This window comes from Peromyscus californicus, unplaced genomic scaffold (assembly GCF_007827085.1).
Source record: "Peromyscus californicus insignis strain IS unplaced genomic scaffold, ASM782708v3 Scaffold_5__1_contigs__length_169319896, whole genome shotgun sequence".
Lineage (NCBI taxonomy): Eukaryota > Metazoa > Chordata > Mammalia > Rodentia > Cricetidae > Peromyscus > Peromyscus californicus.
Window position 1 is genome coordinate 103055533 of NW_026294573.1, and position 20878 is coordinate 103076410.

Sequence of the window (20878 nt, forward strand, 5' to 3'; positions counted from 1 at the left end):
CTCCGAAACACCCAGGACTGGTGTCTGCTCTGCTCAGGCCCGTGGCTCCATGTCTAGTCAGGCACCTCTCTGTGCCTGGACTATGAACGCAGGGGTGAAATGGTGACCTTGTTTAGTACCTGGCCTCAAGGTGGACACCTGTCAGGTCTCCCCAGCACACCTGGGGGGCTTCTCCACCTGCTCTGCATTTTTTCCCCTAGGAAACATCTCCGTTCTTCTCACCTTGGTCACCAAGATATCCACCACACCCACACCCACCACACCCCATCCCCTGCGCTTCCTTCCCCCAGAGCTGCCTCAGGCAAGTCTGCGGGGTAGTCCCAGAGGACACAGAAGTGAAGTGTCCATGGTATTTAAGGATTAGGTCTCACGCAGGTAGGATGGATCAGAGTGTCAAGGCACCTGCTGCCCAGGCTGATGACCTGAGCTCCATCCCTGGAACCAACCCACATGGTAGAAGGAGAAAACCAACCCCAGCAGTTGTCCTCAAACTTCAACATGTACACAAACACACACACACACACATACACACACACACACATACACACACATCATACATATATACATAGATCAATGTTTTAAAGAAGAAAGCTTTCCATCAGGGTAGCCAACTTCAAAGTGGACCTGCTCACTATGTTCTTGGGGAAACTGAGGCCCAGGCTGGCAAAGGGCTTTGATGTAATGACTTTTGAAGTGGAGACAGGACCATGCCAGGTACCTGTGTATGTTCTAACCAGGGGGTGGTGCCTTCACAGTGCCTGTACATTACCAGACACCCTGAAGAATGGCAGCCCCAAAGTATGGCTGGAGGCCTCCTATACAGCGAGTCCTTCTTGGTGGTTAGCCTGCTGGGACAGCCTTCTTAGCGATTGACCTCTGAGGAGCCGGTTTCAGAGGCCTGGACTCTCAGACCTCAGAGGATGCTGGGAAACTACAGTGTTGACCAGCGTACCTCCGACTCCATTGCACATAGCCAAGGGGACATCTTCTGAGCAGAAGGTGGCCAGCTCTGCAGATTGCTAATTCAGGAATCTACATTTCCAATAACTCTGCTGGAGGCCAGTCCTGCCGCTCTGAGGACCAGGCCTTGCTCCCTCGTTTTCAAACTCACCAGATGTACTCTGACAGCTGGCTCCACTCATTCAAATAAGCTAGACTGGTGGTGTTTGTTGTTGTTTTACTTTGTTTATTGTTGCTTTGAGACAGTGTTTTACTATGTGGCTGATCTGGAACTCACAAAGATCCACCTGCTTGTGCCTCCTGAGTGCTGGGATACTACGCAGCCTATGCTGAGCATCCAGACTTGAGCCCTCCACAGTCCCCCCACCCCCATCACTGAACATTGCTCCCGCCCTGGGGCGGCTCTGCAGGGGGGTCTGGGGAGTAGAGTCTAAGAAGGGAATTGTTGACACAGTGAGGAAGGGTAAACAGCAAGAAGTGGGTGCGTCCCACTACCTCCTTTAAGAAAGCAAAACCCAAAGGATTGTGCAAGAATGTAGCACTGTAGAAAAGGGGGGTTGTGACTCCGTGAGGCCAGCACAGGAGGGATGGGAGCCTTGAAGTCCCTTCTCGCAAGGATAAACCAGGAGAGCCACAGCAGCTGAAGTCTCCAAAGGCTCTGATCTCTGGCTTCCTTTTTAACCCTAAATCTGAGGAAAGAAATAAGCCTCCCCTCACCCCCCCAACACACACCCCAAGCCCCATCTTGTCTCTAGTACCTGTCTCAGCACACTGGTCCCCAGCCACCTGAGAGGAAGGTAATTTATGTGTGTACAGCCCCCTCCTGCAGACTGTGGGCTCTCCGTGGGCAGGAACCGTATCTGATTCATCTCTACTTCCCAGTCCTACCCCTGTATGCTGGGGGCAGGCAAGGTGTGCAAAATTGAGTGTGTTCCTCGGGGTGCGGTGGGGCTCTGGGCTTTGGAGTTCCCAGCCCACAGTGAAGCCACACATCGCAGTAGTAATTGCAGAGGTAAATCTTGTCTGGTCTCCTCGCAAACACTTGGGGAGGCATTCCATAAATATGTCGGCAGCAGCATTAAAATTTGATGGCAGGTAGTGCAGGTCGGGACTAGCACTGTGACTTCCCAGCAAGGTATGACACCTTCACCTCCATCTCATTAGTCAGCCCAAGATGCTCAGGGGAAGCCCAGCCTCACCAGCAGAGGGGACTGCGGGCTCCCAGACCCGCGGATGCTTTGAGGGACAGGGCAGGTCAAGGCCACAGGAAGGTACATTTGCTTTGAGCTGGCACTGGGCTGGCACCTGACTGAATGGAATCCCTATAGGCCCTGGGAATGTGCTGGGACACTAGAGGCTCTCTGACTTGGAGTGGCCTGGGACAACTTTTTTGTTGTTGTTGTTGTTGTTTTCGAGACAGGGTTTCTCTGTGTAGCTTTGCTCCTTTCCCGGATCTCACTCTGTAGACCAGGCTTGGCCTCGAACCCACAAAGATCCGCCTGCCTCTGCCTCCCGAGTGCTGGGATTAAAGGTGTGTGCCGCCAACGCCCGGCTGGGACAATTTTTTGAGACTGAGAGCTGGTGGTAGGGACCAGGATCTTGGTGATAGGGACCAGGGACAAGGTCTTTACAGTCAGCCTGGAGGAAATTGTCTATTTTCGAAACACAAACAAATTAACAAAGAGAACATGTTAAAGGGATGGAAACTGGTGTATCATTAAGCAAGCAAAGAGTCACTGGCCCAAGGTCCGGGTCCCAGGAGTATTCCCCAGGGGCAGAAAGCCCAGACACCAATCTCATCTTGCATCTACCTTACTGTTGCCCACAGTGGGAAACTGAGGCTAAGACAATCCCGGAAGGGGCAAGCTGGAAGACACACATGATCAGGAGCCCTGGTTCCTAGTTTGAGGCTTTCCTTACAATCAAGAATTTTAGACACTTGTTGAAACATGAGAGAAACATCTGAAATGTATTTTAATATTATATTTTGTTAATTCTTTGATAATTTAATACTTACAAAGAATTTTGATTCTATTTACCCCCTCTGCCCTCCTCACTCCTCTCAGATCCACCCTCCACTCCTCACCCCTTCCCAACTTGGTCTTCATTTTGTTTTTAATAACCCACCAAGTCCAATTCATATACTTATAGGTGTGGGGCCGTCAACCAGAGCAGTGCAGACTCACCAGGGGCCACACCCTTAAGAAAATGGACTCTTCTCCCAGAAGCAGTCAGCTGTCTACAGCTGCTCAGCTAGGGGATGGAGCTTGTGGGTCCCTCCTCCTCCATGCTAGATGTTGACTTGCCTTGGTCTTGTGTGGGTCTTGCGTGGGCACCACAGCTGCCGTGAGTTCGAGGTGCAGTGTCCTGTCCTGTCCTGAAGACGCTGTCTTGCTCCAATCCTCCCTGACCTCTGGCTCTGAGAAGCTTTCTGTCCCCTCTCCTGAGATGGTCACTGAGCCTTGGAGGGAGGGAATGTGGTGTAGATGTCTCCTTTATGGTTGAATGCTCCACAGACACTCATTTTCTGTACTTTGACCAGTTGTGGGTTTTTGTGTTAACCGTCTGAAATATATCTTTTAACACAGAGAATAAAAGTCCCCAACATGTTCATTTTTTCCATCAGTCATACAGAGCATTGAGTTTGATATCAAATAGTCCCTTACATTTGTGTCATACTTTTTAATTCACAAAGAACTTTCAAGTATGTCAATATTATTTGGCCCCATGAGTGCTGGGATTACTCAGCCCCTCAGATTCAGTTACACTGACTTTTCCAATGCCATTCAAGTGAGTGCCAGTGGGCAATGGCCAGGCCTGGTGGCGGCCTCCCAACTATTAACAGAGAGGCAGCCACTACGCTCTTAGCCTGTGCAGGAAACTGTACACACCTTTCTGTCACTAATTCTAAACTCATGCTGCAGCTCAGAGCTGCCCCTGTTCCCGGGTTTGCCAGCCAGGGTCTGATTCCTGCAGCTGCTGTGATGCAGTATTGAGAGAAGAGCAGGGGACACACCACCCTGGATTCTCTACACACACAAACAAACAACTGCCCGAGACAGGCTACTCACCTAGAAAAGAGGTCAGTGGTTATGAATATTCAAGTTCAAGATCGGACCGGCTCGCTGGTCTGAGCCTGTGGCAGGAGTGGCATGTGCATTTTGGTAAACAGTGACATGGTGAATAAGGAAGCAGAGAGAGGAAGGGACCGGACACCCACCCTCAGAGAGTTAAAGGCCTCCCACTAGTCCACCCCCGAAAGACCCACAGCCCTGCTCAGGAGCACCACTCTGGGTGCTAAGTCTTTAACAATGGGCCTTTAGGGAGGCATCCAACCTCCTGCTGAACTGGCCTCTTGGCAGGGAAGAGATGGGACTTCCTCCATACTTTTCAATGCTTCAGAATGTTGCCTGGGCTGGCAGGTGGACAGGGATGAATTTTGGAAGCAAGTATGTGATGAGATTCCAATGTCCTCTGACAACAGCCACTTCCTGGCTCTCTTAGTCAAAATGGTTTTCAGCTGCCACGTTGCTCCTGAATCTACTTTTACTTCTGCTGACACCCATGTGCCATTGTTACAGAAGTTCTCACAGGTCTGGGACCTGGGCTCCTCCTCCCGAGGGTATTGATCTCTGGGAGAAAGGCCACTGTGAATGCTGAATGAGATGGGTTTGCCGAAATAAAGTCTGTCACTAGTGTGTGGCCCTAACAGTAAAGATGTAGCCCTGAGTCGGAGATGGCAGGTGAGTTTCCCTAAGTTCATGTCTGAGATCCAGGAGGAGTCTCAGGATCTCAAGGGTCAGAAGAACCATTTTACTCTTTCTTTTTCAACTCATAAGCTGCCCTGAATGTGTTCTCACAGTGAGCACAATGAGTCCAGTGTGGACCTCGTGAGATCATTAGACACCTTCATGGATATGTGGGTGGGTTTTCTTGGTAACTACTGTAGTCTAGATCGGGAGGGATCCCTAAGACCCTTATGTTGAAGGCCCCAGCCTAGCGCTATTGACATGTGAAAGAACCTGTAAGAGGTGGGCCAATGGGAGTTCTTTAAGTCATTGGGACACTGAGGGGGATTCTAGGCACAGATCTTCCTTCTTTCTCTTTTCCATTTCCCAGCTGTGAGGTGAGCAGCCTCGCTCTGTTATGTCTTCCGCCATGATAGGCTGCCCCCTAACCTCCCACACCCACCCCCGTTACAAACTTCAAACCAATAGGTTTGAAACCTCAAAACCGTGAGCCAAAATAAACCTGTTTCCTCTTCAAGTTAGTTATCTCAGGTGACAGATCACACCTCAGTGTCATTCCATCTGAGCTGTGGAACTGGGAGCATGGGGGCTCCTAGGAATAGTTTGTGACCACTGTAGGCCACACTCAGTGCCCACAGTCAGCATTGATGATACGGGCAGGGCCCTGTGTTAGGGCTAGAAGGGTCTGTCGGTGGCCAGAGTCAGCCTGGAAGAGCCACAGACTCAGTGGCGGGGAGACCAAAGCAGTTCACAGTGGCCCTGAGTCTGGCCAGAAAGTACAGTGATGGATCCAGGACTGGGGACTCAGGGGACAGAGGCAGAACTCTCTCACTAGGGAAGGTTATCCAGAAGAGCTTCCTGGAGGAGGTGGCATTTGAGCTGGGTCTTGATGAGTTGGGGATAGGACATGAAGCTGAAAGGAAGGCAAAGCTTGGGTTGAAGAAAATGGCACATTCAGATGGAGACGGACCGTGCATGGGAAATGTCAGTAGGGTGGGAACTTGGAACACGCCGTGTGGCAAGGGACAGTGAAGTGCGGCTGGATGGTCCATTGTAAGCAGATCCCAAAGGGCCTTGACCAGCCTACATGAGGCAACTTGGGCGCATCCTGCTGAGGCATGGCGGGGTTCCAGGCTCCCTTGCCCTGCATTCATACCCATAAAAATCTGGTATTATCTGGCACCATAGGGAGTAGAAGGAGGTCATGTGTGTTGTCTTGCCCGTTGTATGCTTATAGTGGAGCATAATGGATCAGAATTTTGGAATGAGACTACAGTAAGAAAGCAGATTTAAGCCGGGCGGTGGTGGCGCACGCCTTTAATCCCAGCACTCGGGAGGCAGAGGCAGGCGGATCTCTGTGAGTTCGAGGCCAGCCTGGTCTCCAAAGCGAGTTCCAGGAAAGGCGCAAAGCTACACAGAGAAACCCTGTCTCGAAAAACCAAAAAAAAAAAAAAAAAAAAGAAAGCAGATTTACATTGAACCATGTTGAATATGTGCGACAGCATAACCAATGGTCCCAAATGCCTCCTGGGACAAGCATGTCAAAGGAAGAGGGGAAATAAACCACAGGGACAAGACAATAGACCTACCCTGCTTGGTCTATGGCTAATGCACATTTACGCCTTTAAAACTTAGTTATTCATCAGTCTATGTCAATGTCAATAGGACTATGCAGCTCAAGGCCCAACTCTTGCATCTGATAGACCATCACAGGGTAGAGTCTGGGTGTGCCATGGCCTAAGGTTGGGGTGCTATAATGCAGCCATGAGTCCCTGGAGAATCTGCAGGTTTTTAAGTGTAGACATGGGAAGCAGAGCACGCGCGCGCGCGCGCGCGCGCGCACACACACACACACACACACACACACACACCACACACAACGGAGCCAGGAGGTCACATGACAGTCTTTGGCTGGCCAGTAGCAGAATCAGTGCTCAGGCCTGTGCTCACCCAGGTCTCTGCAGCTCTCCAGCACTGCCGTGGGCCACCAGCAACAGACAAGAATCCATTGTGCATTCTCTCCTCATGGCCACCCTCTCTCTTGGTTTTTCTCTTCCTCGGCATTTCTGAAGGAAAGCCTGAGCTGGTAGGAGAGGAGGTTTTTCCCAGTGGTGGATCGATGCGCACCACACAGGGCTGTCCGCGTTGACAGGCTGACCTTTCCTGAGCTTGGGTTTTTGCCTCCCTTTTGGGAGCCCAGGAAGGTCTTGCCGTGGAGAGGAAGGGCAAGCATCCCTTAGCCTGGGAAGGGCCAGGCTGGAGGCTGGGTTCAGGGAAGTTGGGACAGAGAAGCCTCTTGGAGGTCATTTGCATATGTGCCACCTTCACAGATAAGAAAACTGAGGCTTGGTAAGAAATTAGTTGTTTATTGGTCCCTCAGAGTGACTCTGACAGAGCTCTGTCAAATACACACATATACATAGACACACATATCTATGCATATGTTGTGTATATTGCTGTATATTCATACGTGTGTGCATATATGTATACATCCTGCCTATATGTAATATGTATATGTATATAATAACAATGATGCATAGGCTGGCTATGTCTGTGTCCTGTCCTCATTTTGATCACTGTGGTCACAAACAGTTCCAAATGGCAACAGCCCAGGTACCTGCTGATCCCTGATCCACCACCTGTCACGTGGCTCTACAAGACCACTGGGAGGAGCTAAGGTAGCCTTAGCTCCTTTCAGATCTCTTCTCCTTCCTTCTCCTCCTCTTCCTCCTCCTCCACAAAGATTTTCTCTGCCAGCCCAGTTTGACTCCTTCAGAAACAGAAGTTGACTGGGAAGTCACTTTGAAAGACTTTCCCTATGTTAATTGCAGCTGGCCAAGGTCTGGAGCGGAGGTGGGAGCCCACCATCTGCAGACAGGTCGGCCCCCAGCCAGCTCGCAAATCCCGTCATCTGGCAGGTGTCGTTTTGGGTTAATTAAGAGCTATGCGGGGCCTGTTTGCCTGTCACTTCTGAGAATTTTAGGAAACTTTGACTTTCTTGCCATCTCTGGGTTTGGAGCGAAGGGGAAAATGGAAACACCTATGATGCTGGAGCCCAGACTTCCCAGGCAGCCGCAGCAGAACACTTTATCACAGCCCCCTCCAGACTTAATTGTCCCGAGAGTTCACTTTTGTGTTTGATGCATCTGTATTTGGAAGGCTGTGATGTTTGGGGGACTCCCACATCTATCCTAAGTGTGTGTTTGTTTTCCCTTTGGTTTTTGTGTTTGTTTGGTTGGTTGGTTTTGACACGTTTTTATTGCACTCTAGCCCTCCCACCCTTAGTCCTCTTGTCACTTTCTGTTTTGAGACAGACTCTCAATACGTTGCACAGACTGGCCTTGAACTCTCTCTGTGGTGTAGACCCTGAACTTACCGCCCTTACCGTCCTCTTGTTTCTCAGCCTCCACAGTGGCTGGGATGACAGACCTGTACCAGCAGGCTCAGCTCGTAGTCACATTCCTTAAACTTCTGAGAAGAGCCCTTCCCCCAGCGTAGTCTGCTTAGGGACATCAATGGGGCCATCAGGAGCCTCCTTCAGTGACCAGAGCCCAGATCAACACTGCTAACCCGAGAGCATATGATGTTATATCCACACAGCTGGGTTCTCCTCATTCTCTGTAGGGTGATATTAACATTCTAGAACTTGCCAGACCTGAGCTTGGGTAACATGGTCCACGCATTTGTCAAATGAAAGCATTAGTATGCTTATATTTATTGGTTTCATTACATGTAAACTTCATATCCGAAGGGAAAATGTGTTCATTACATCAGTTATGAGCTTTAGTTCATGATGTACGTGCTAGAATACTTAAGAGAAAATATACTGATGTTGGTAACTTAATTAAAATGCAAAAATGATACTTGGCAGGATAGAGTGGTGGGGAGATACAGCACAGACCAGCCTGGGGTAGCTGAGGGTAGAGAGGAGGTCCTCTGAAGGTCTAGGGACTGCTGTGCTGGGGGAGGAGGTCTGGGGTGCGCTCCCTTCTCCCCTGCCTAGAGTTTTCCCTAACAGTTATGAAAAACTGCTGAAATCCAGCCCCACCCCCTCAAACTGGGGTCTGCAAAGATCCTTTATAACCATGATGCCACTTGACCTTCTCCACAAGCTTAGGAAGCTGAGACTTCCCTTTCCTGCTACTTAGAGAGGAAGACACTGAACCTTAAGGGGTAAATCCATATGCCCACAGCCACACAGCCTGCAGGTGGTGCAGCCTGGGTCTGTGTGACATCACAGGCCATTTTCTTTTCTTCTAAAAAGATTTTGTTTTCATTTGTGTGCATGTCTGTGTGTCTATATATGTGTGTGTGGGTGTCCTCAGAAGCTAGAAGAATCCACGGGAGCTGCAGTTACAGGCAGTTGTGAACTGCCAGATGTAGGTGCTGGGAACTGAGCTCTGGTCCTCTGGAAGGGCAAGCACTCTTTCCAGCTCCCTAAAGGCCATTCTCTACCTTCTTCTCCATGGTAGCATCTCTAGGCAACAGCAGGCTGCCGCATACCCAGGGCATGGCCTGGGGCTGCTGCTCTCTGACCTGTTGATACAGCTTGAATCCCATCCTGAGTCACCACTGGCCAACTCCTGCCAGCCTTGGTTCACACGGTGCCTCCTTTCTGGATGCTCTCCCTTAGCACTTCAACTAAAAGCAAGTTGGAATCAGACCCTTGTTTGCCACCTCGTAGAAAACTACGATGTCCTTCAGAGTTTTGCAGTGTTCCCAGGCTTCTCTCCCACACTGCCCTGGGACTCTATGATCTACACTGTCCTTTATAACCATACCTACATTGTAACTCCATTGGCTACACAAAGATGGCACCCAGGCATCTCCTCTGACTTCCATGTCTGGGGAAAACACCAACTCTAGTCTTGGGATGTTGTCTCGGGATGTTTTCTATTGCTATAACAAAGTACCTGAGGCTGGGTAATTTATAAGGAAGAGAAGATTATCTGAGCTCACTGTGGATTCTGGAAAGTGTAAGGGCATAGCAGTGGCATCTAGCCAGGACGTGATGATGTGGAGGAAAGCTGAAGGGTGAGGGCACACACAAGAGACACGCAGGGAAGTTTGGGTTTGCTTCCTACAGCCCACTCTCCTGAGAAGAACCTAAGTCCTTTTGAATGACCTCATCGCCTCATAAAGGCCACCCTCAAAATAGTCATGTGACATACAAGTTTCTCCATGAATTTTGGAGAGGGCATCCATGTGCAAACCACAGCAGTGAATGGCCAGCTTTATGAATGCATGAGAGATGAACAGGGGGTGGTGACTTTCACCCCTACCAGGGCACCTTAGAGCTGGATCGAGGACTCAAAATCTTCAAATGTTCACACACACACACACACACACACACACACACACACACACACACACACATGCTCACACACACACTACGCTCACACATTCCATGTGGAGCATGTGCATGTTCAAGTCCTTCCAATCAGGCCCTTCCATTTTCTCAGGCACCCCTCAGCTCTGTCTACTTTCACCATGTGGGGCCAGCTTGCCTGCTAACTACAGGCCTGAGTCCACATGGTTTCCCTCCATGGGACCACTTCCCTGGCCAGGATGGAGAAGACCATGGCACTGGTTTCTTTTGGAGAGTTCTTAGGTGATTCCATGCGTCCAACTCTAGGCAGCATCCGGACTTGCCTTGAAGGAGAGCCAATGAGTGTTAATCCTGAGATCACCACAGAAAACCAGTTCTACCACTTGGGGCCAAATTTGAAGCAAGCTTTATTAAAATATTAAATACTGACCAAGATGGAATTTGGTCAGGACCACTCCTGGAAATATCCCAGCTGAATGGCCCTGAGACACACACTGTATGGCTTTATATGGACAAAACCCCTAGGTCACTGTACTTTCTCATGAGGCTTTGTTGTTACTTTTTAAGAACTACAACTCCCGGCATTCCAGGAAGTTGCCTGGTCCTTGGGCAGGTGGGGCTTACAGGTTAATTTTGGGTCTTACGTGTGCCTGGTGCCTCCTGGATGGAGGTCCCGCCGACCGAGTGACAGCTATCAGGACACAAACTCACCCCCAACTTGGGCCTTACAGAACCTGACTTGTTAAAAAGAAATAAAAGCTAGGACTTAAGGAGTTCACAGCTTTGAGAGGTGCCCAGAGTATGAATCAGTAGAACGAGGCAAGGAGCCCCAAGGCAGGGCAGTCCTTTTCACTGGGCAAATTCACAAGGGAAGGTGTTTCGTTGTGTGACCTTTGACCTCGGGCCTGCTGGCTTCACCTCTGGAAGCCCCAGCAAAAGCCAGAAGGAGGGCCTTGGGTTTCCTACTCCCAGGAAGCCTGCTCTGGAGGAGGATTTCATGCCTGTGGATGGCCAGTTCCCTCTGCCGTGGCCACGACTACTTCCATTGGTAACCAGGGGCATGCTAAAGAAAACCCTTCCATCCTGACCCTGACACACCCTGCAGCTGCCTCTGCTGGGGCTTCTTGGAAGGCTGCACCACCTCATGTCACACACTAACTGGCCTCAAGCCTCAGCCCCAGCTTTCTGCTCCGCCCTGAGTCCCTGCATCCCTTTGGTGCTGGAGTTCTACCCATCCTTGAGGCCGGGCTCAGTAACCCTTCAGTGGGCCAAGGAGCTGCCCCAGGACTCTAAGCTAAGTACACCTTGCTTTTACAAGCTGCTTTTGTGAAGTTCCAGCAACAAATGAGGTGCTCCTCAGTGTTGGGATGGTAGTAAGGAGGTTGGAGCCCCATAGCTGCTGAGTGGATCCAGGAAGGGTCTATAGCAGTGGTTCTCAACCCCTGGGTCCTGACCCCTTTGGGGTCTCATATCGGATATAAATGTATATACAAATATATAAATATCAGATATTTACATTGCAGTTCATAACAGTAAAATTACAGTTACGAATTAGCAACAAGATCATTTTATGGTTGGGGGTCACCACATGAGGAGCTGTATTAAAGGGTCACAGCATTAGGAAGGTTGAAAATATTTGGTCTGCTCTGTCCTTTGTCAAATGAGGAAACAGAGGTCCAGGGTGGGAAAACAATGTCTTAAAGATAAGCAAGTTCAGGGCCAGGAGACAGGAACCTGGCCTTGGAGTTGTGTTCTGGCCTGAGTGAGAACATTTCACATCTGAAATGCAGTTTTAACAATATTGTGAGCATCGCAAGGTGCCTAGGAGGTTCAGTGGGATCCTGGACGTGGAGGAGGGTTTGGTGACTGGTGGAGGAACATGAGCCTCCTCTGAACACTCCACAGTACCACACGAACTTGGAAATTGCCCTAACTTGTCAGAGAAGGAGCTGAGACAGAGGAGCTGAGTGACCCATTGAGAGTTCCAGAACTTTGAAAAGGCAGGCTCAGGATTTGAACCCAGGAAGCCTGGCCCCACATCCTCGACTTTGTGCCAAATTGATCAAGGACTGTGGTGTCCACCTGGTCAGTCTGCTGTCCCACAACCAGCTTTGGGACTGCGTGGACCAGATCTGTGGATAGCGTCCCTGGTCATAAGGCTCTGGCATCTCCACTCCGAACACTCTGCTAGATTACTACATAATCAGGCCATGGCAGAGTCCCCAACAGGTGATTGGAGAGCCTCTAGGCTGGTCTCATGTCCCTAAGATGGCCAAGCTCCCCTTACTAAGAATGTACTAGTCTAACAGGGCATGTCACAGGACAAGGACCCAGGTGCCCACCTCACCATGGCTCTGAGCATACCAGCTGGGGGTCCTGGTGGGCTTGTTTCCTCTGGGTACAGGATGCTGTGGTGGACAGCGAATCAGAAATTGCTTTAAATTGTAGCCCACAGCAGATGCCACAGCATGTCCCTGGCTGTGGAAGCTAATAATGGAAGTAGTGGTGGCCACTGTCCAAGTTAGAGATCCACTCGGTAATGTGTCCCTGGTTGACCTAGGAGTTTCACTCACTCATTCACTCACCCACTCACTCACTCACTCACTCAGTCACTCACTCACTTAACAATTAGTCATCCATGCATGCTAGATGGATGCCAAGCCTGGTGATGAAGCTTGGGATCGAGACATAAACAGACAAAACTCTGTCCCCAAGGAGTTATCAGCCTCATGGAAGAGACAGATAATTAACAAGATGAGAGTGGTGAACAAGACAGGTTGGGATGTGATAAGCTCTGTGGAATAAACCATGGCAGGACAGAAGGATGGGCTGGTCACAGAAAGCATCCAGGGAGGGCCTCTCCTGCATGGGGCCCAGAAAGGGGGTAGGAGGGAGCCTCAGGGACTCTGTGCCATGGGGATACCAATGAACTATTGTCTGCTGGAAACAGGGTGATATGTGGTGAGCAGGCAGGGCACAGACCAGTAGGAGCAGACTCTCCCATGCTGTGGGGACTTCACCCAAGGAAAGGCCAATGAGATGCTAGAGGATCATGCAGGAGACTGTGTGCCAGTGGAGGGGCAGGAAAGGGTGCCTCCTGGAAGCCACGTAGGTGGAAGAATGTGGCGGTGCTGGCTTAGGTTCTTCACCTTCTCCCGGATTTGGAAGTTGCTTATGCACCTTCGCAGACCTCCAGGGGTCCGTGCCAGCTCCCTCTACCTGAGTGGCCCTGGGACTCACCCCGCCCCTTGGGGGATGGAGCTCAGAGAAGCTTCCTGGAAGAGGTGGCCTGGCAGTATGAGCAATGGTGCTATTCAGAGACAGGCCAGGCTCAGCACTATCAGGGTGTACCTCTGACGGGCAGTTTATGGTGTCAGAGCCTTGGGGACAGTGTGTCCCCCTATCCAGGCCTCCCTCCAACCACATTCCTCCCAACCTGCTTCTCAAAGAGGACAAGGAGGAGGAGGAGGAGGAGGAGGGGGAGGAGGAGGGGGAGGGGGAGGGGGAGGGGGAGGGGGAGGGGGAGGGGGAGGAGGAAGGGGGTGGGAGGAGGCACTGTGGCGCTGACGGATATGCCGAGGCTGGGCTGCACACACACACTGTCACCACTCTTTCCCTCTGTATGCCGGAACCTGACACCCTGACCACTGAGGCATAAAAAACAGAGAATTGGAAGGCTCAGCCTGTCAGGCTGGGAGTGGCCCCAGGAGAGGCCTGAGCAGGAGTGTGTGTGTGTGTGTGTGTGTGTGTGTGTGTGTGTGTGTGTGTACACTCTGCCTGTGCTTGCCTATGAGGTGGGCGGAGGACTGGTCTCCTCCAAAGCCTCTTGTCCTTTGACCTCTGTGCGTTCCCTTTAGGGGGATCATGGAGTCATGCTTGGCCTCAGGTTGTCTCTCAGGACCATGTACCTCCTGTCGTCTCCAGCAGGGGAGGGCCTTACCTGAGGTTTAAGAAAATCGTTCAATGCCCCACTGGCTTTCTGTGCCCTGCTCCAAAGCCTCTGCTAGACACACCGGGCTCTCAGACACTCGGCGTGGAGGCTGGAGAACCCGGTCTGCCCTCCGGGGCCCCAGCTGTAGGGAGAAGGGAGGAGGAAATGGGCAGCGTCTGCGGCTACCAGAGTGTGGGGACAGGATTTGAAGCTGTGCCCTGGCCTAGCTGGCAGAAAAGAGACTCCCCTGGGGCTACTGCAAACCCGGGGAACAGCCAGGGGTGGGTGCTCAGCTCTTCGGGTTGCTGGATCTGAGCGAATTGTCCTCTGGGCCCACGCCACCCTCCCTTCACCCACGCGCACCTCACAGTGCCTGCCTGAGCATGCCCACAACATGAACGACTGTCCTCCCCAGTGCCTAGAAGACCCCAGCCCACTCCCTCTTTTGTATTTCATAAGCACTAGCCTGTCCCTTCATGTCAGCAGGGTGCTATCTGAATTCTCCAGACACACGGGGTGCCCCTGGGTCTCATGTCCCTGTTCAGTTGGCTGCCCTTGGCACGGTCACTCTGAATTCACAGCACAGAGGGGCCACACTAGAGCTAAGGCCGTGAGCAGTGGGACCACCCCACACTGGGGTCCTTAGGAGCCTCAGCCAGTGTTGACAGCCCAGCGGGCTAGGATTGAACTTAGGCAGGTGTACCAAGTGAGACCCCCCCCCCCCCCCACCCTGCACATGAGGACTCTGTGCCTTCTCTTCCCATTGATACAAAGTGCTTCAGGGTGGAATAAACAGCTCACTGCATGAGGATATAGCCCCGGTGTGCTATAGTTGGTAACCAAAAGTACCTGAAGCTCGCGGAGGAGACAAGCGCCTTCGATAGTCAGTATTTAAGCTGGCTTGAATCCACAGCCTTTTCTGAGCCTGATTTGACATTTGTCTCCTGTTTGTCTCTCTTCCCGCCTCCTGCAGGGAGTGAATTTTCTGGGAGTCCCTACAGCCACCCTCAGTATTCCTCCTACAATGATTCATGGAGGTTCCCCAACCCAGGACTGCTTGGTGAGTACTGTCCTATGGGGTCCCTGGGTCCTTGGATGCCTTACTTGGCTTCCTCATTGGGCTAGGGTCCCTTTCAAGGTCTGGTCAACTGGGGTGAGATGGGTATTTTGCTCCATGAATGTGGAATACAGGGGCTGTTATGGTGGTCTTAGGGTAGTTAATGCCACTGCAGCTCAAGGGAGCAGGAATGTGAGAAAGGAAAGAAAGCAGGGAAAGTGCTTGCCCATAAGTAACTAGTATTTCTTAAGAACTATTAAATATAGTGCAATTCCCTAAACAAAAGGCACTGGAAATACAAACTTGGATTGATTGGTGCTGGCTGCCTGGAAAACTGACTTGCTAAGGGCTCTGAGGCCCAGTGATTGATTAATGATGTCTGCTATGGGCACAACGGGTGCCAACTCTATTAGGAACCAGCTGCCCTGTGGCCTGCCAAGGCACGCTGTGTAGGGCTCAGCTGGTGCCTAACCTTTATCCAAGACTCAAACTGGCAGAATGTCCACGGCTGGAACATTCTGGTCTGTGAACATCATGGTGTATTTGTACACAGAGACATACAGACACACACACACACACACACACACACACACACACACACACACACTCTTACACCCCAAGCAGGACTGACTTTGCCCTCCAAGGTTCAAGAAGAGCCATTAGTTTTGTTAACCTAAACCTACACGAAACCAGCAGATGAGTGTCCGTCAAAGCGGAAGTAACTTGAAACAGAGGTCCTGGATGCAGACGTCACCCCTTAGCAGATAGAACCAGCCAATCAGCTTGCAGGTTACAATACTGCTCTCACCCCTACAGTCAGCTAAAGAGTTCTACTTGGAGCAGTGGAAGGAGAGGTTTTTGAGACTGCTCTGGCCTATCTGTCCGCACTAGCAAGACCTCCTCCAGTGAGAGCCCATTAATTCCCCGGATCCTTAATTATTGCCAACCCCTAGGCCTGTAAAGTCTCAGCCTTGATTCCTTCCCCTGGTCTGGTTTGATTAAGACAGAGCATGGTATGGATGCCACGTTCCTCAGTACCACCAGAACTGGATGTGGGATATGCTCTTGGGACCTTGGCCTACTCCAAGCATTCTGGTGTGTCATGCACAGCTGTGGACAGAAGAGGGGCACTGACCATTGATGCTCCATGTGAGCGAGAATTCCAGCCTGCCTTACAAAAGACTCCCTGGTCCCAGTTCTACAGGGAGACTCACAGGGAGTGTGTCTCACAGGAGGTCTGGGGCCTGTGGGAATGGCTTTCTAAGGCCACACTGACCCAGGCCTGATTTCACGGCCTAGGGAACACAAGAAGGGCAGGAATGCAGCCCATGGTGGCACAAAGCCCTGCCTGCCAAGAGGAGTCACCATGTTGTGCTTTTCACAAGACATCCCAGAGATTAGCAGTGATGCTCGCTTCTGGGGATTTAAGGGGCAGAGCAGCAGGGATGAAACTGCCCAGGGGTGGTATTGGAGTTGGGATGGTTGTGGAATATGCAAGAATGAGGGACTTTGAACCAGGCTGAGAAGTTGGGAACAGATGGCAGGGCAGTGACATGTCCAAAGGGGTTGTGGGGACCTGAGGCTTTTCTGCTCAAGTCTAAGTAAAAGCCAGTCCACAGCCCATAATGCCAGGCTTTGTCCAGAGATCTCACAGGCTCGGGGTGAGGAAGCCTCGCACAGGTGTACCTGTACTAGGTGCTGAGGGTTTTCAGGAGGGCTAGAAAAATGGGGAAGAAGCAGAATCCGAACTCTGATTATCTACAATCTATCTAGGCACATGGGAAATGCTTCACATGGTCGTCTCATTTTATGCTTTCAAAAGCCCTGTGGGAACCATCCTAATATCTCTGAGATACAGAGAAGTGAGGCTCAGAAAGGCAGACTCATGCACCCACGGGCAGGTGACAGACAAGGTATCACCTTGGCTCCAGAGTCAGCATCCTTAGGCAGTGTGTGGTGGGAGTCTCTCAAGCTCCCTAGCTAATTCAGGCTGGACAGCGGCAGCTGGAAGGAAGCCTCAGGCCCCTGCAGAAACAGGTGAGAGCCCTCAAACACTCAAGCCTTGTGTGTGATGAGGACAGCAGGCTGGTTTTGAGAGCCAGGTTAATGACTTATAATTGCAAACAACAGAATCCACTCTGGCTGATTTAAGCAGAAACATATTTAGTAAAGGACATCAGAGATTCCCAGAATCTCCAGACAGACTCAATAGATGGGCATGGTACAAGGGCCAGGAACACACCCAGTTGCATGGCAGGGCTGCTCTGCTGTAAGTACCCCCACTGCTGCCAGCTGGCACCCACCAATTACGCCACGACGCAGCTTCCCCTAGGTGCTCGACAGCATGGGAAGCTGTTCCCTGCCTCCATTCAGACATGGAGGCCTTTGACACCTGTTCCTAGTGAATGGAGCCCCCCAGCCCACTTCCTTAAGTGGCTTTCTTCTCCATCAATGTCCAACACAAGAAAGTCTAGTGGGCAGCCCTCAGGTAGAATGCCTGAGCCCCAGCCACAAGGGAAGCTGGGAGGATGAGTCAGAGGCCGGCCTGTGCCACAGGAAAGGTGCCAACACAAGAGGTGTGTAAATCATGCGGGGCCTACAAACATGAGACATGGCTCGAGTCCGTAACCTGGATCCGTCAGGCCACCCACCAGCCTGGGCCTCAGTTGGCTCAGGGATAAAATGAGGATGGTTACCATGGTAGCCTCTCTCTCACTCAGGCACCGAAGGTGAAGCTCTTGAGGCATGGTGCTCTGGATCCATAGGGATCCTGCTTGCATGAAGATGAAGACACGTGGCTCACCTGACCACAAGCCCTGCAAATAGCTCCAGTCTGCTCCCATCATACAGGCCCTGCCACAGACTTTTCAGTGGTTTGGCCAAACAAATCCCATGTCAGCCTAGAAAGACCCAGTCTGATGACTTCTCTGATTTGGGGTGAAGGAGGCCAGGAATGTGGTGACCTGTCCTGTGTTTCCTCAGGCTCAGGTGAAGACACACATCACAGCTCACTCTTCCCACTCAGACACAGCCTTGCACCGGCCCCTCAGGTACCCCAGCTGACCTGGCTGAAGCCTCCTTTACCAACGCAGTCAGGGTGAGGACTGAGAGCCCCCCTCAACACCTCATCCTGTGGGATCCCCCAAGCTGGTGAGGGGGCAACAGAGGCAAGCAGAGCTGGCAGGTCTGGCAGCAGAGAAGCAGGCCATGGTCAATTAGGATTAGAATAGGGCAGCCTGTGGCCGCTGTAAAGGGATTAGGGAGGGGACCAGGCCTGAGCCAACCTGGAATGACTGTGTCACGAGGTAAATTGATGATAATGTGAATTAGAGAGGAAAAATGACAGGAGGAAGGACAAGTTTATTCTAGTGGAGGTCTAATGGGCACCAAGAAGACAGAGTGCTTTGTGAGGTGATGTTTTCATTTTCTGTGGTAAACCAAACCCTCAGCCAGGGCTGCCACCCAGGCTGGCAAAGCCCTGCGGGGTAAACAGAGCTGTGGGAGGAAGTTGGAAACCTCACCACAGGGCTTCGAGAGAGCCATTCCCTCTACCCGCTGCCCCTTGTGGACCCTTTGTGAGGGCAGCCCCTATGATTTTCATATTCTTGAGCAATTTCCAGACCTGCAGGGAATGAACCCCACCCCCACCCTGCTGCTGTCCCATCCCACAGAGTCAGGGTTGGAGTGGGGAGGTGACCTTGGAGGCCGCAGGAGAGTGTCTTTGGGGATTCTTGGGTGTGGAATGCTTGCCTGGGCTTTCTGGAACAGCAAGGGGAGGTGCCACACTATCGATGCCTGAGGCTATACCGTCTTCCTGAGTCAGAGGCAAGAGTGGACCAGCCTGTGAGGCTGAGTGTAGAAGGGAGTCCGGATGCCAAAGTGTCCCCTACCCTACTGCATGCTAGCCAAATGGCCTTGGCAAGTGTCCCTCATCCATAAAACAGGGACAACTGTAGTTCCTACCTGAGAGTTAACAGATGTTAAGTCCTTAGAAGAAAGTGACCGTTCCCACAGCCCCATCACACCCTCATTCCTGGGTGCCCTCACATTTGCCCCCCTGTGACCCCTTTTTAAAGAAGAAAACAACTGAGGCTCAGGGGAGCAAATCCGCCTGGTCAACGCCTTTTACGGAGACATGTTTGGGCCTGTGAAGAAAACCCCACAGCTCCGCCCCCAGTTAGGGTATCTGGGAAAACAGCCAGGCTCCGCCCCCAGTTAGGGTGTCTGGGAGAACAGCCAGGCTCCGCCCCCAGTTAGGGTATCTGGGAGAACAGCCAGGCTCCGCCCCCAGTTAGGGTATCTGGGAGAACAGCCAGGGTTGGTTTGGATTTGAGTGAGTCTCCAGAACAAATCCAAGCCCATTCCTCTGGGAATTCAGCTCATTAAGCCCACCCCACAAGACTGGCTGATAGAGCCCCAACTTCTGTCTGCTGCAATAAGCCCGTCCCTCTGGTGTCGACCTTGAACTGTATTGTGGTGAATGAACCCCTTGCCAAGGACACATATCCTGGGTTCACGGCCAGGATCCAGTACTGAGGGGCTTTGTGACATGAGTGGGTTTTTCTTTTGCTGACCATCCTCACTGTGAACGGTTTAAAGCTCTGGCTTCTGTGATCTGAGAATCCAGCCAGGCCCCTGGGTCCCCAGCTCCCCAAGAACCTGGGAAGAGTTTTAGTATAGATAGGACTTCTGGTAGCTTCCTTAGAGAACATGTCCAAACAGCAGGAAACAGTCCAGAGGCGTGAGAGGAACCCGGGGACCACTCTGTCCTGAGGTCACAGGAAGGGGCCTTACCCCCCTCACACTGCCGCCACTGCTCCATGTCCTTGTCCATGCCTGAGGCCAGACCAATCCCACTTCCTGTCAGGTGGTCACCGGAGCTTGTCTGAAAGCCCTGCTTCCCAGGGCACAAACTCCTTTTTAAATTTTTTTTTCCCAAGACAGGGTCTCAGTATGTAGGCTGGTCTTCAACGCTGGGCAATGTTCTTGCCTCAGGCTCCCAAGCCCTGGATTATACGTGTGAGCTAACATGCCCGGGTCAGATTCCCCTGAACTCTGAGCATCCAGCCATGTTGAATCGGTGGCTGCCCACTGTTGCTCATGCCTGCAGCCAATGAGGTGAGGAAATGGACGGTTGAGCAGGATCCCCACTACCGCTTGTTCACTCAGGGCCGTTGTTCCTTCATACCAGGATCCTCACTGAGCAGAGCTGGAAGCTGGGGGCAAATGCCAAGAAGGCCAGAGCCCAGGCCTTCACTATTAAGGATTCTCTGCCCTAGGAGAGGGGACATGCACAAGGAGAGAGGTGGTCACACCATGCGGCTCAACCTGTGAAGGAAAGTGAGCTCATGGGAGAGTCTTCCCAGAGGAGAAAGGCAGAGTCCTAGGGCTTGGAGGAAGCCTAGGCAGGAAAGAGGATAAGGGCACAGGCCCGGAACTCCAAGCAGGAGTCCCGAGTCTGATAAAATGGGGCCACTGGCCCTGCCCCCTACATTTGAATGAGATGACCCATGTAGATGACAGGCACAAACTTTGGGTGTGGTGGGGAGTATGGCCGGGAGTAATGGGCAGAATGGCCAACGAGCCCAGGGAGGTTGGCCAAGGCTTGTCAACAGACAAAAACCTGAACACTTTTATCCTTGTTGTAGGTAAGGCCTCAAAGACATTTTTACACACGACCAGACACTAACTATTTTAGGCTTTGTGGTCCATAAGGACAACTACCCAGTTCTTCTCAATGACATGGAAGCAGCCAGAAGCCACACAAAAGGAAGGGAGACCACGTGCAGCAGCAGCCAGGATAGAAACCAGGGCCTTCAGTCTGCATGCAGCTCTGGGTGGCGCTGATCCGA

The 20878-nt window shown here is 51.7% G+C and overlaps 1 protein-coding gene across 5 annotated transcripts in view; it reads left to right on the top strand.

Moving 5' to 3' along the window:
• Pax5 (paired box 5) overlaps positions 1–20878 on the top strand; it is a 186601-nt gene that overhangs the window by 160335 nt on the left and 5388 nt on the right. For all 5 annotated transcript variants that reach the window (XM_052717643.1, XM_052717645.1, XM_052717644.1 and 2 more), the window contains one exon: positions 14943–15029. In XM_052717643.1, coding sequence (XP_052573603.1) covers positions 14943–15029 — 87 coding nt within the window. The remainder of the gene's footprint in view (positions 1–14942; positions 15030–20878) is intronic.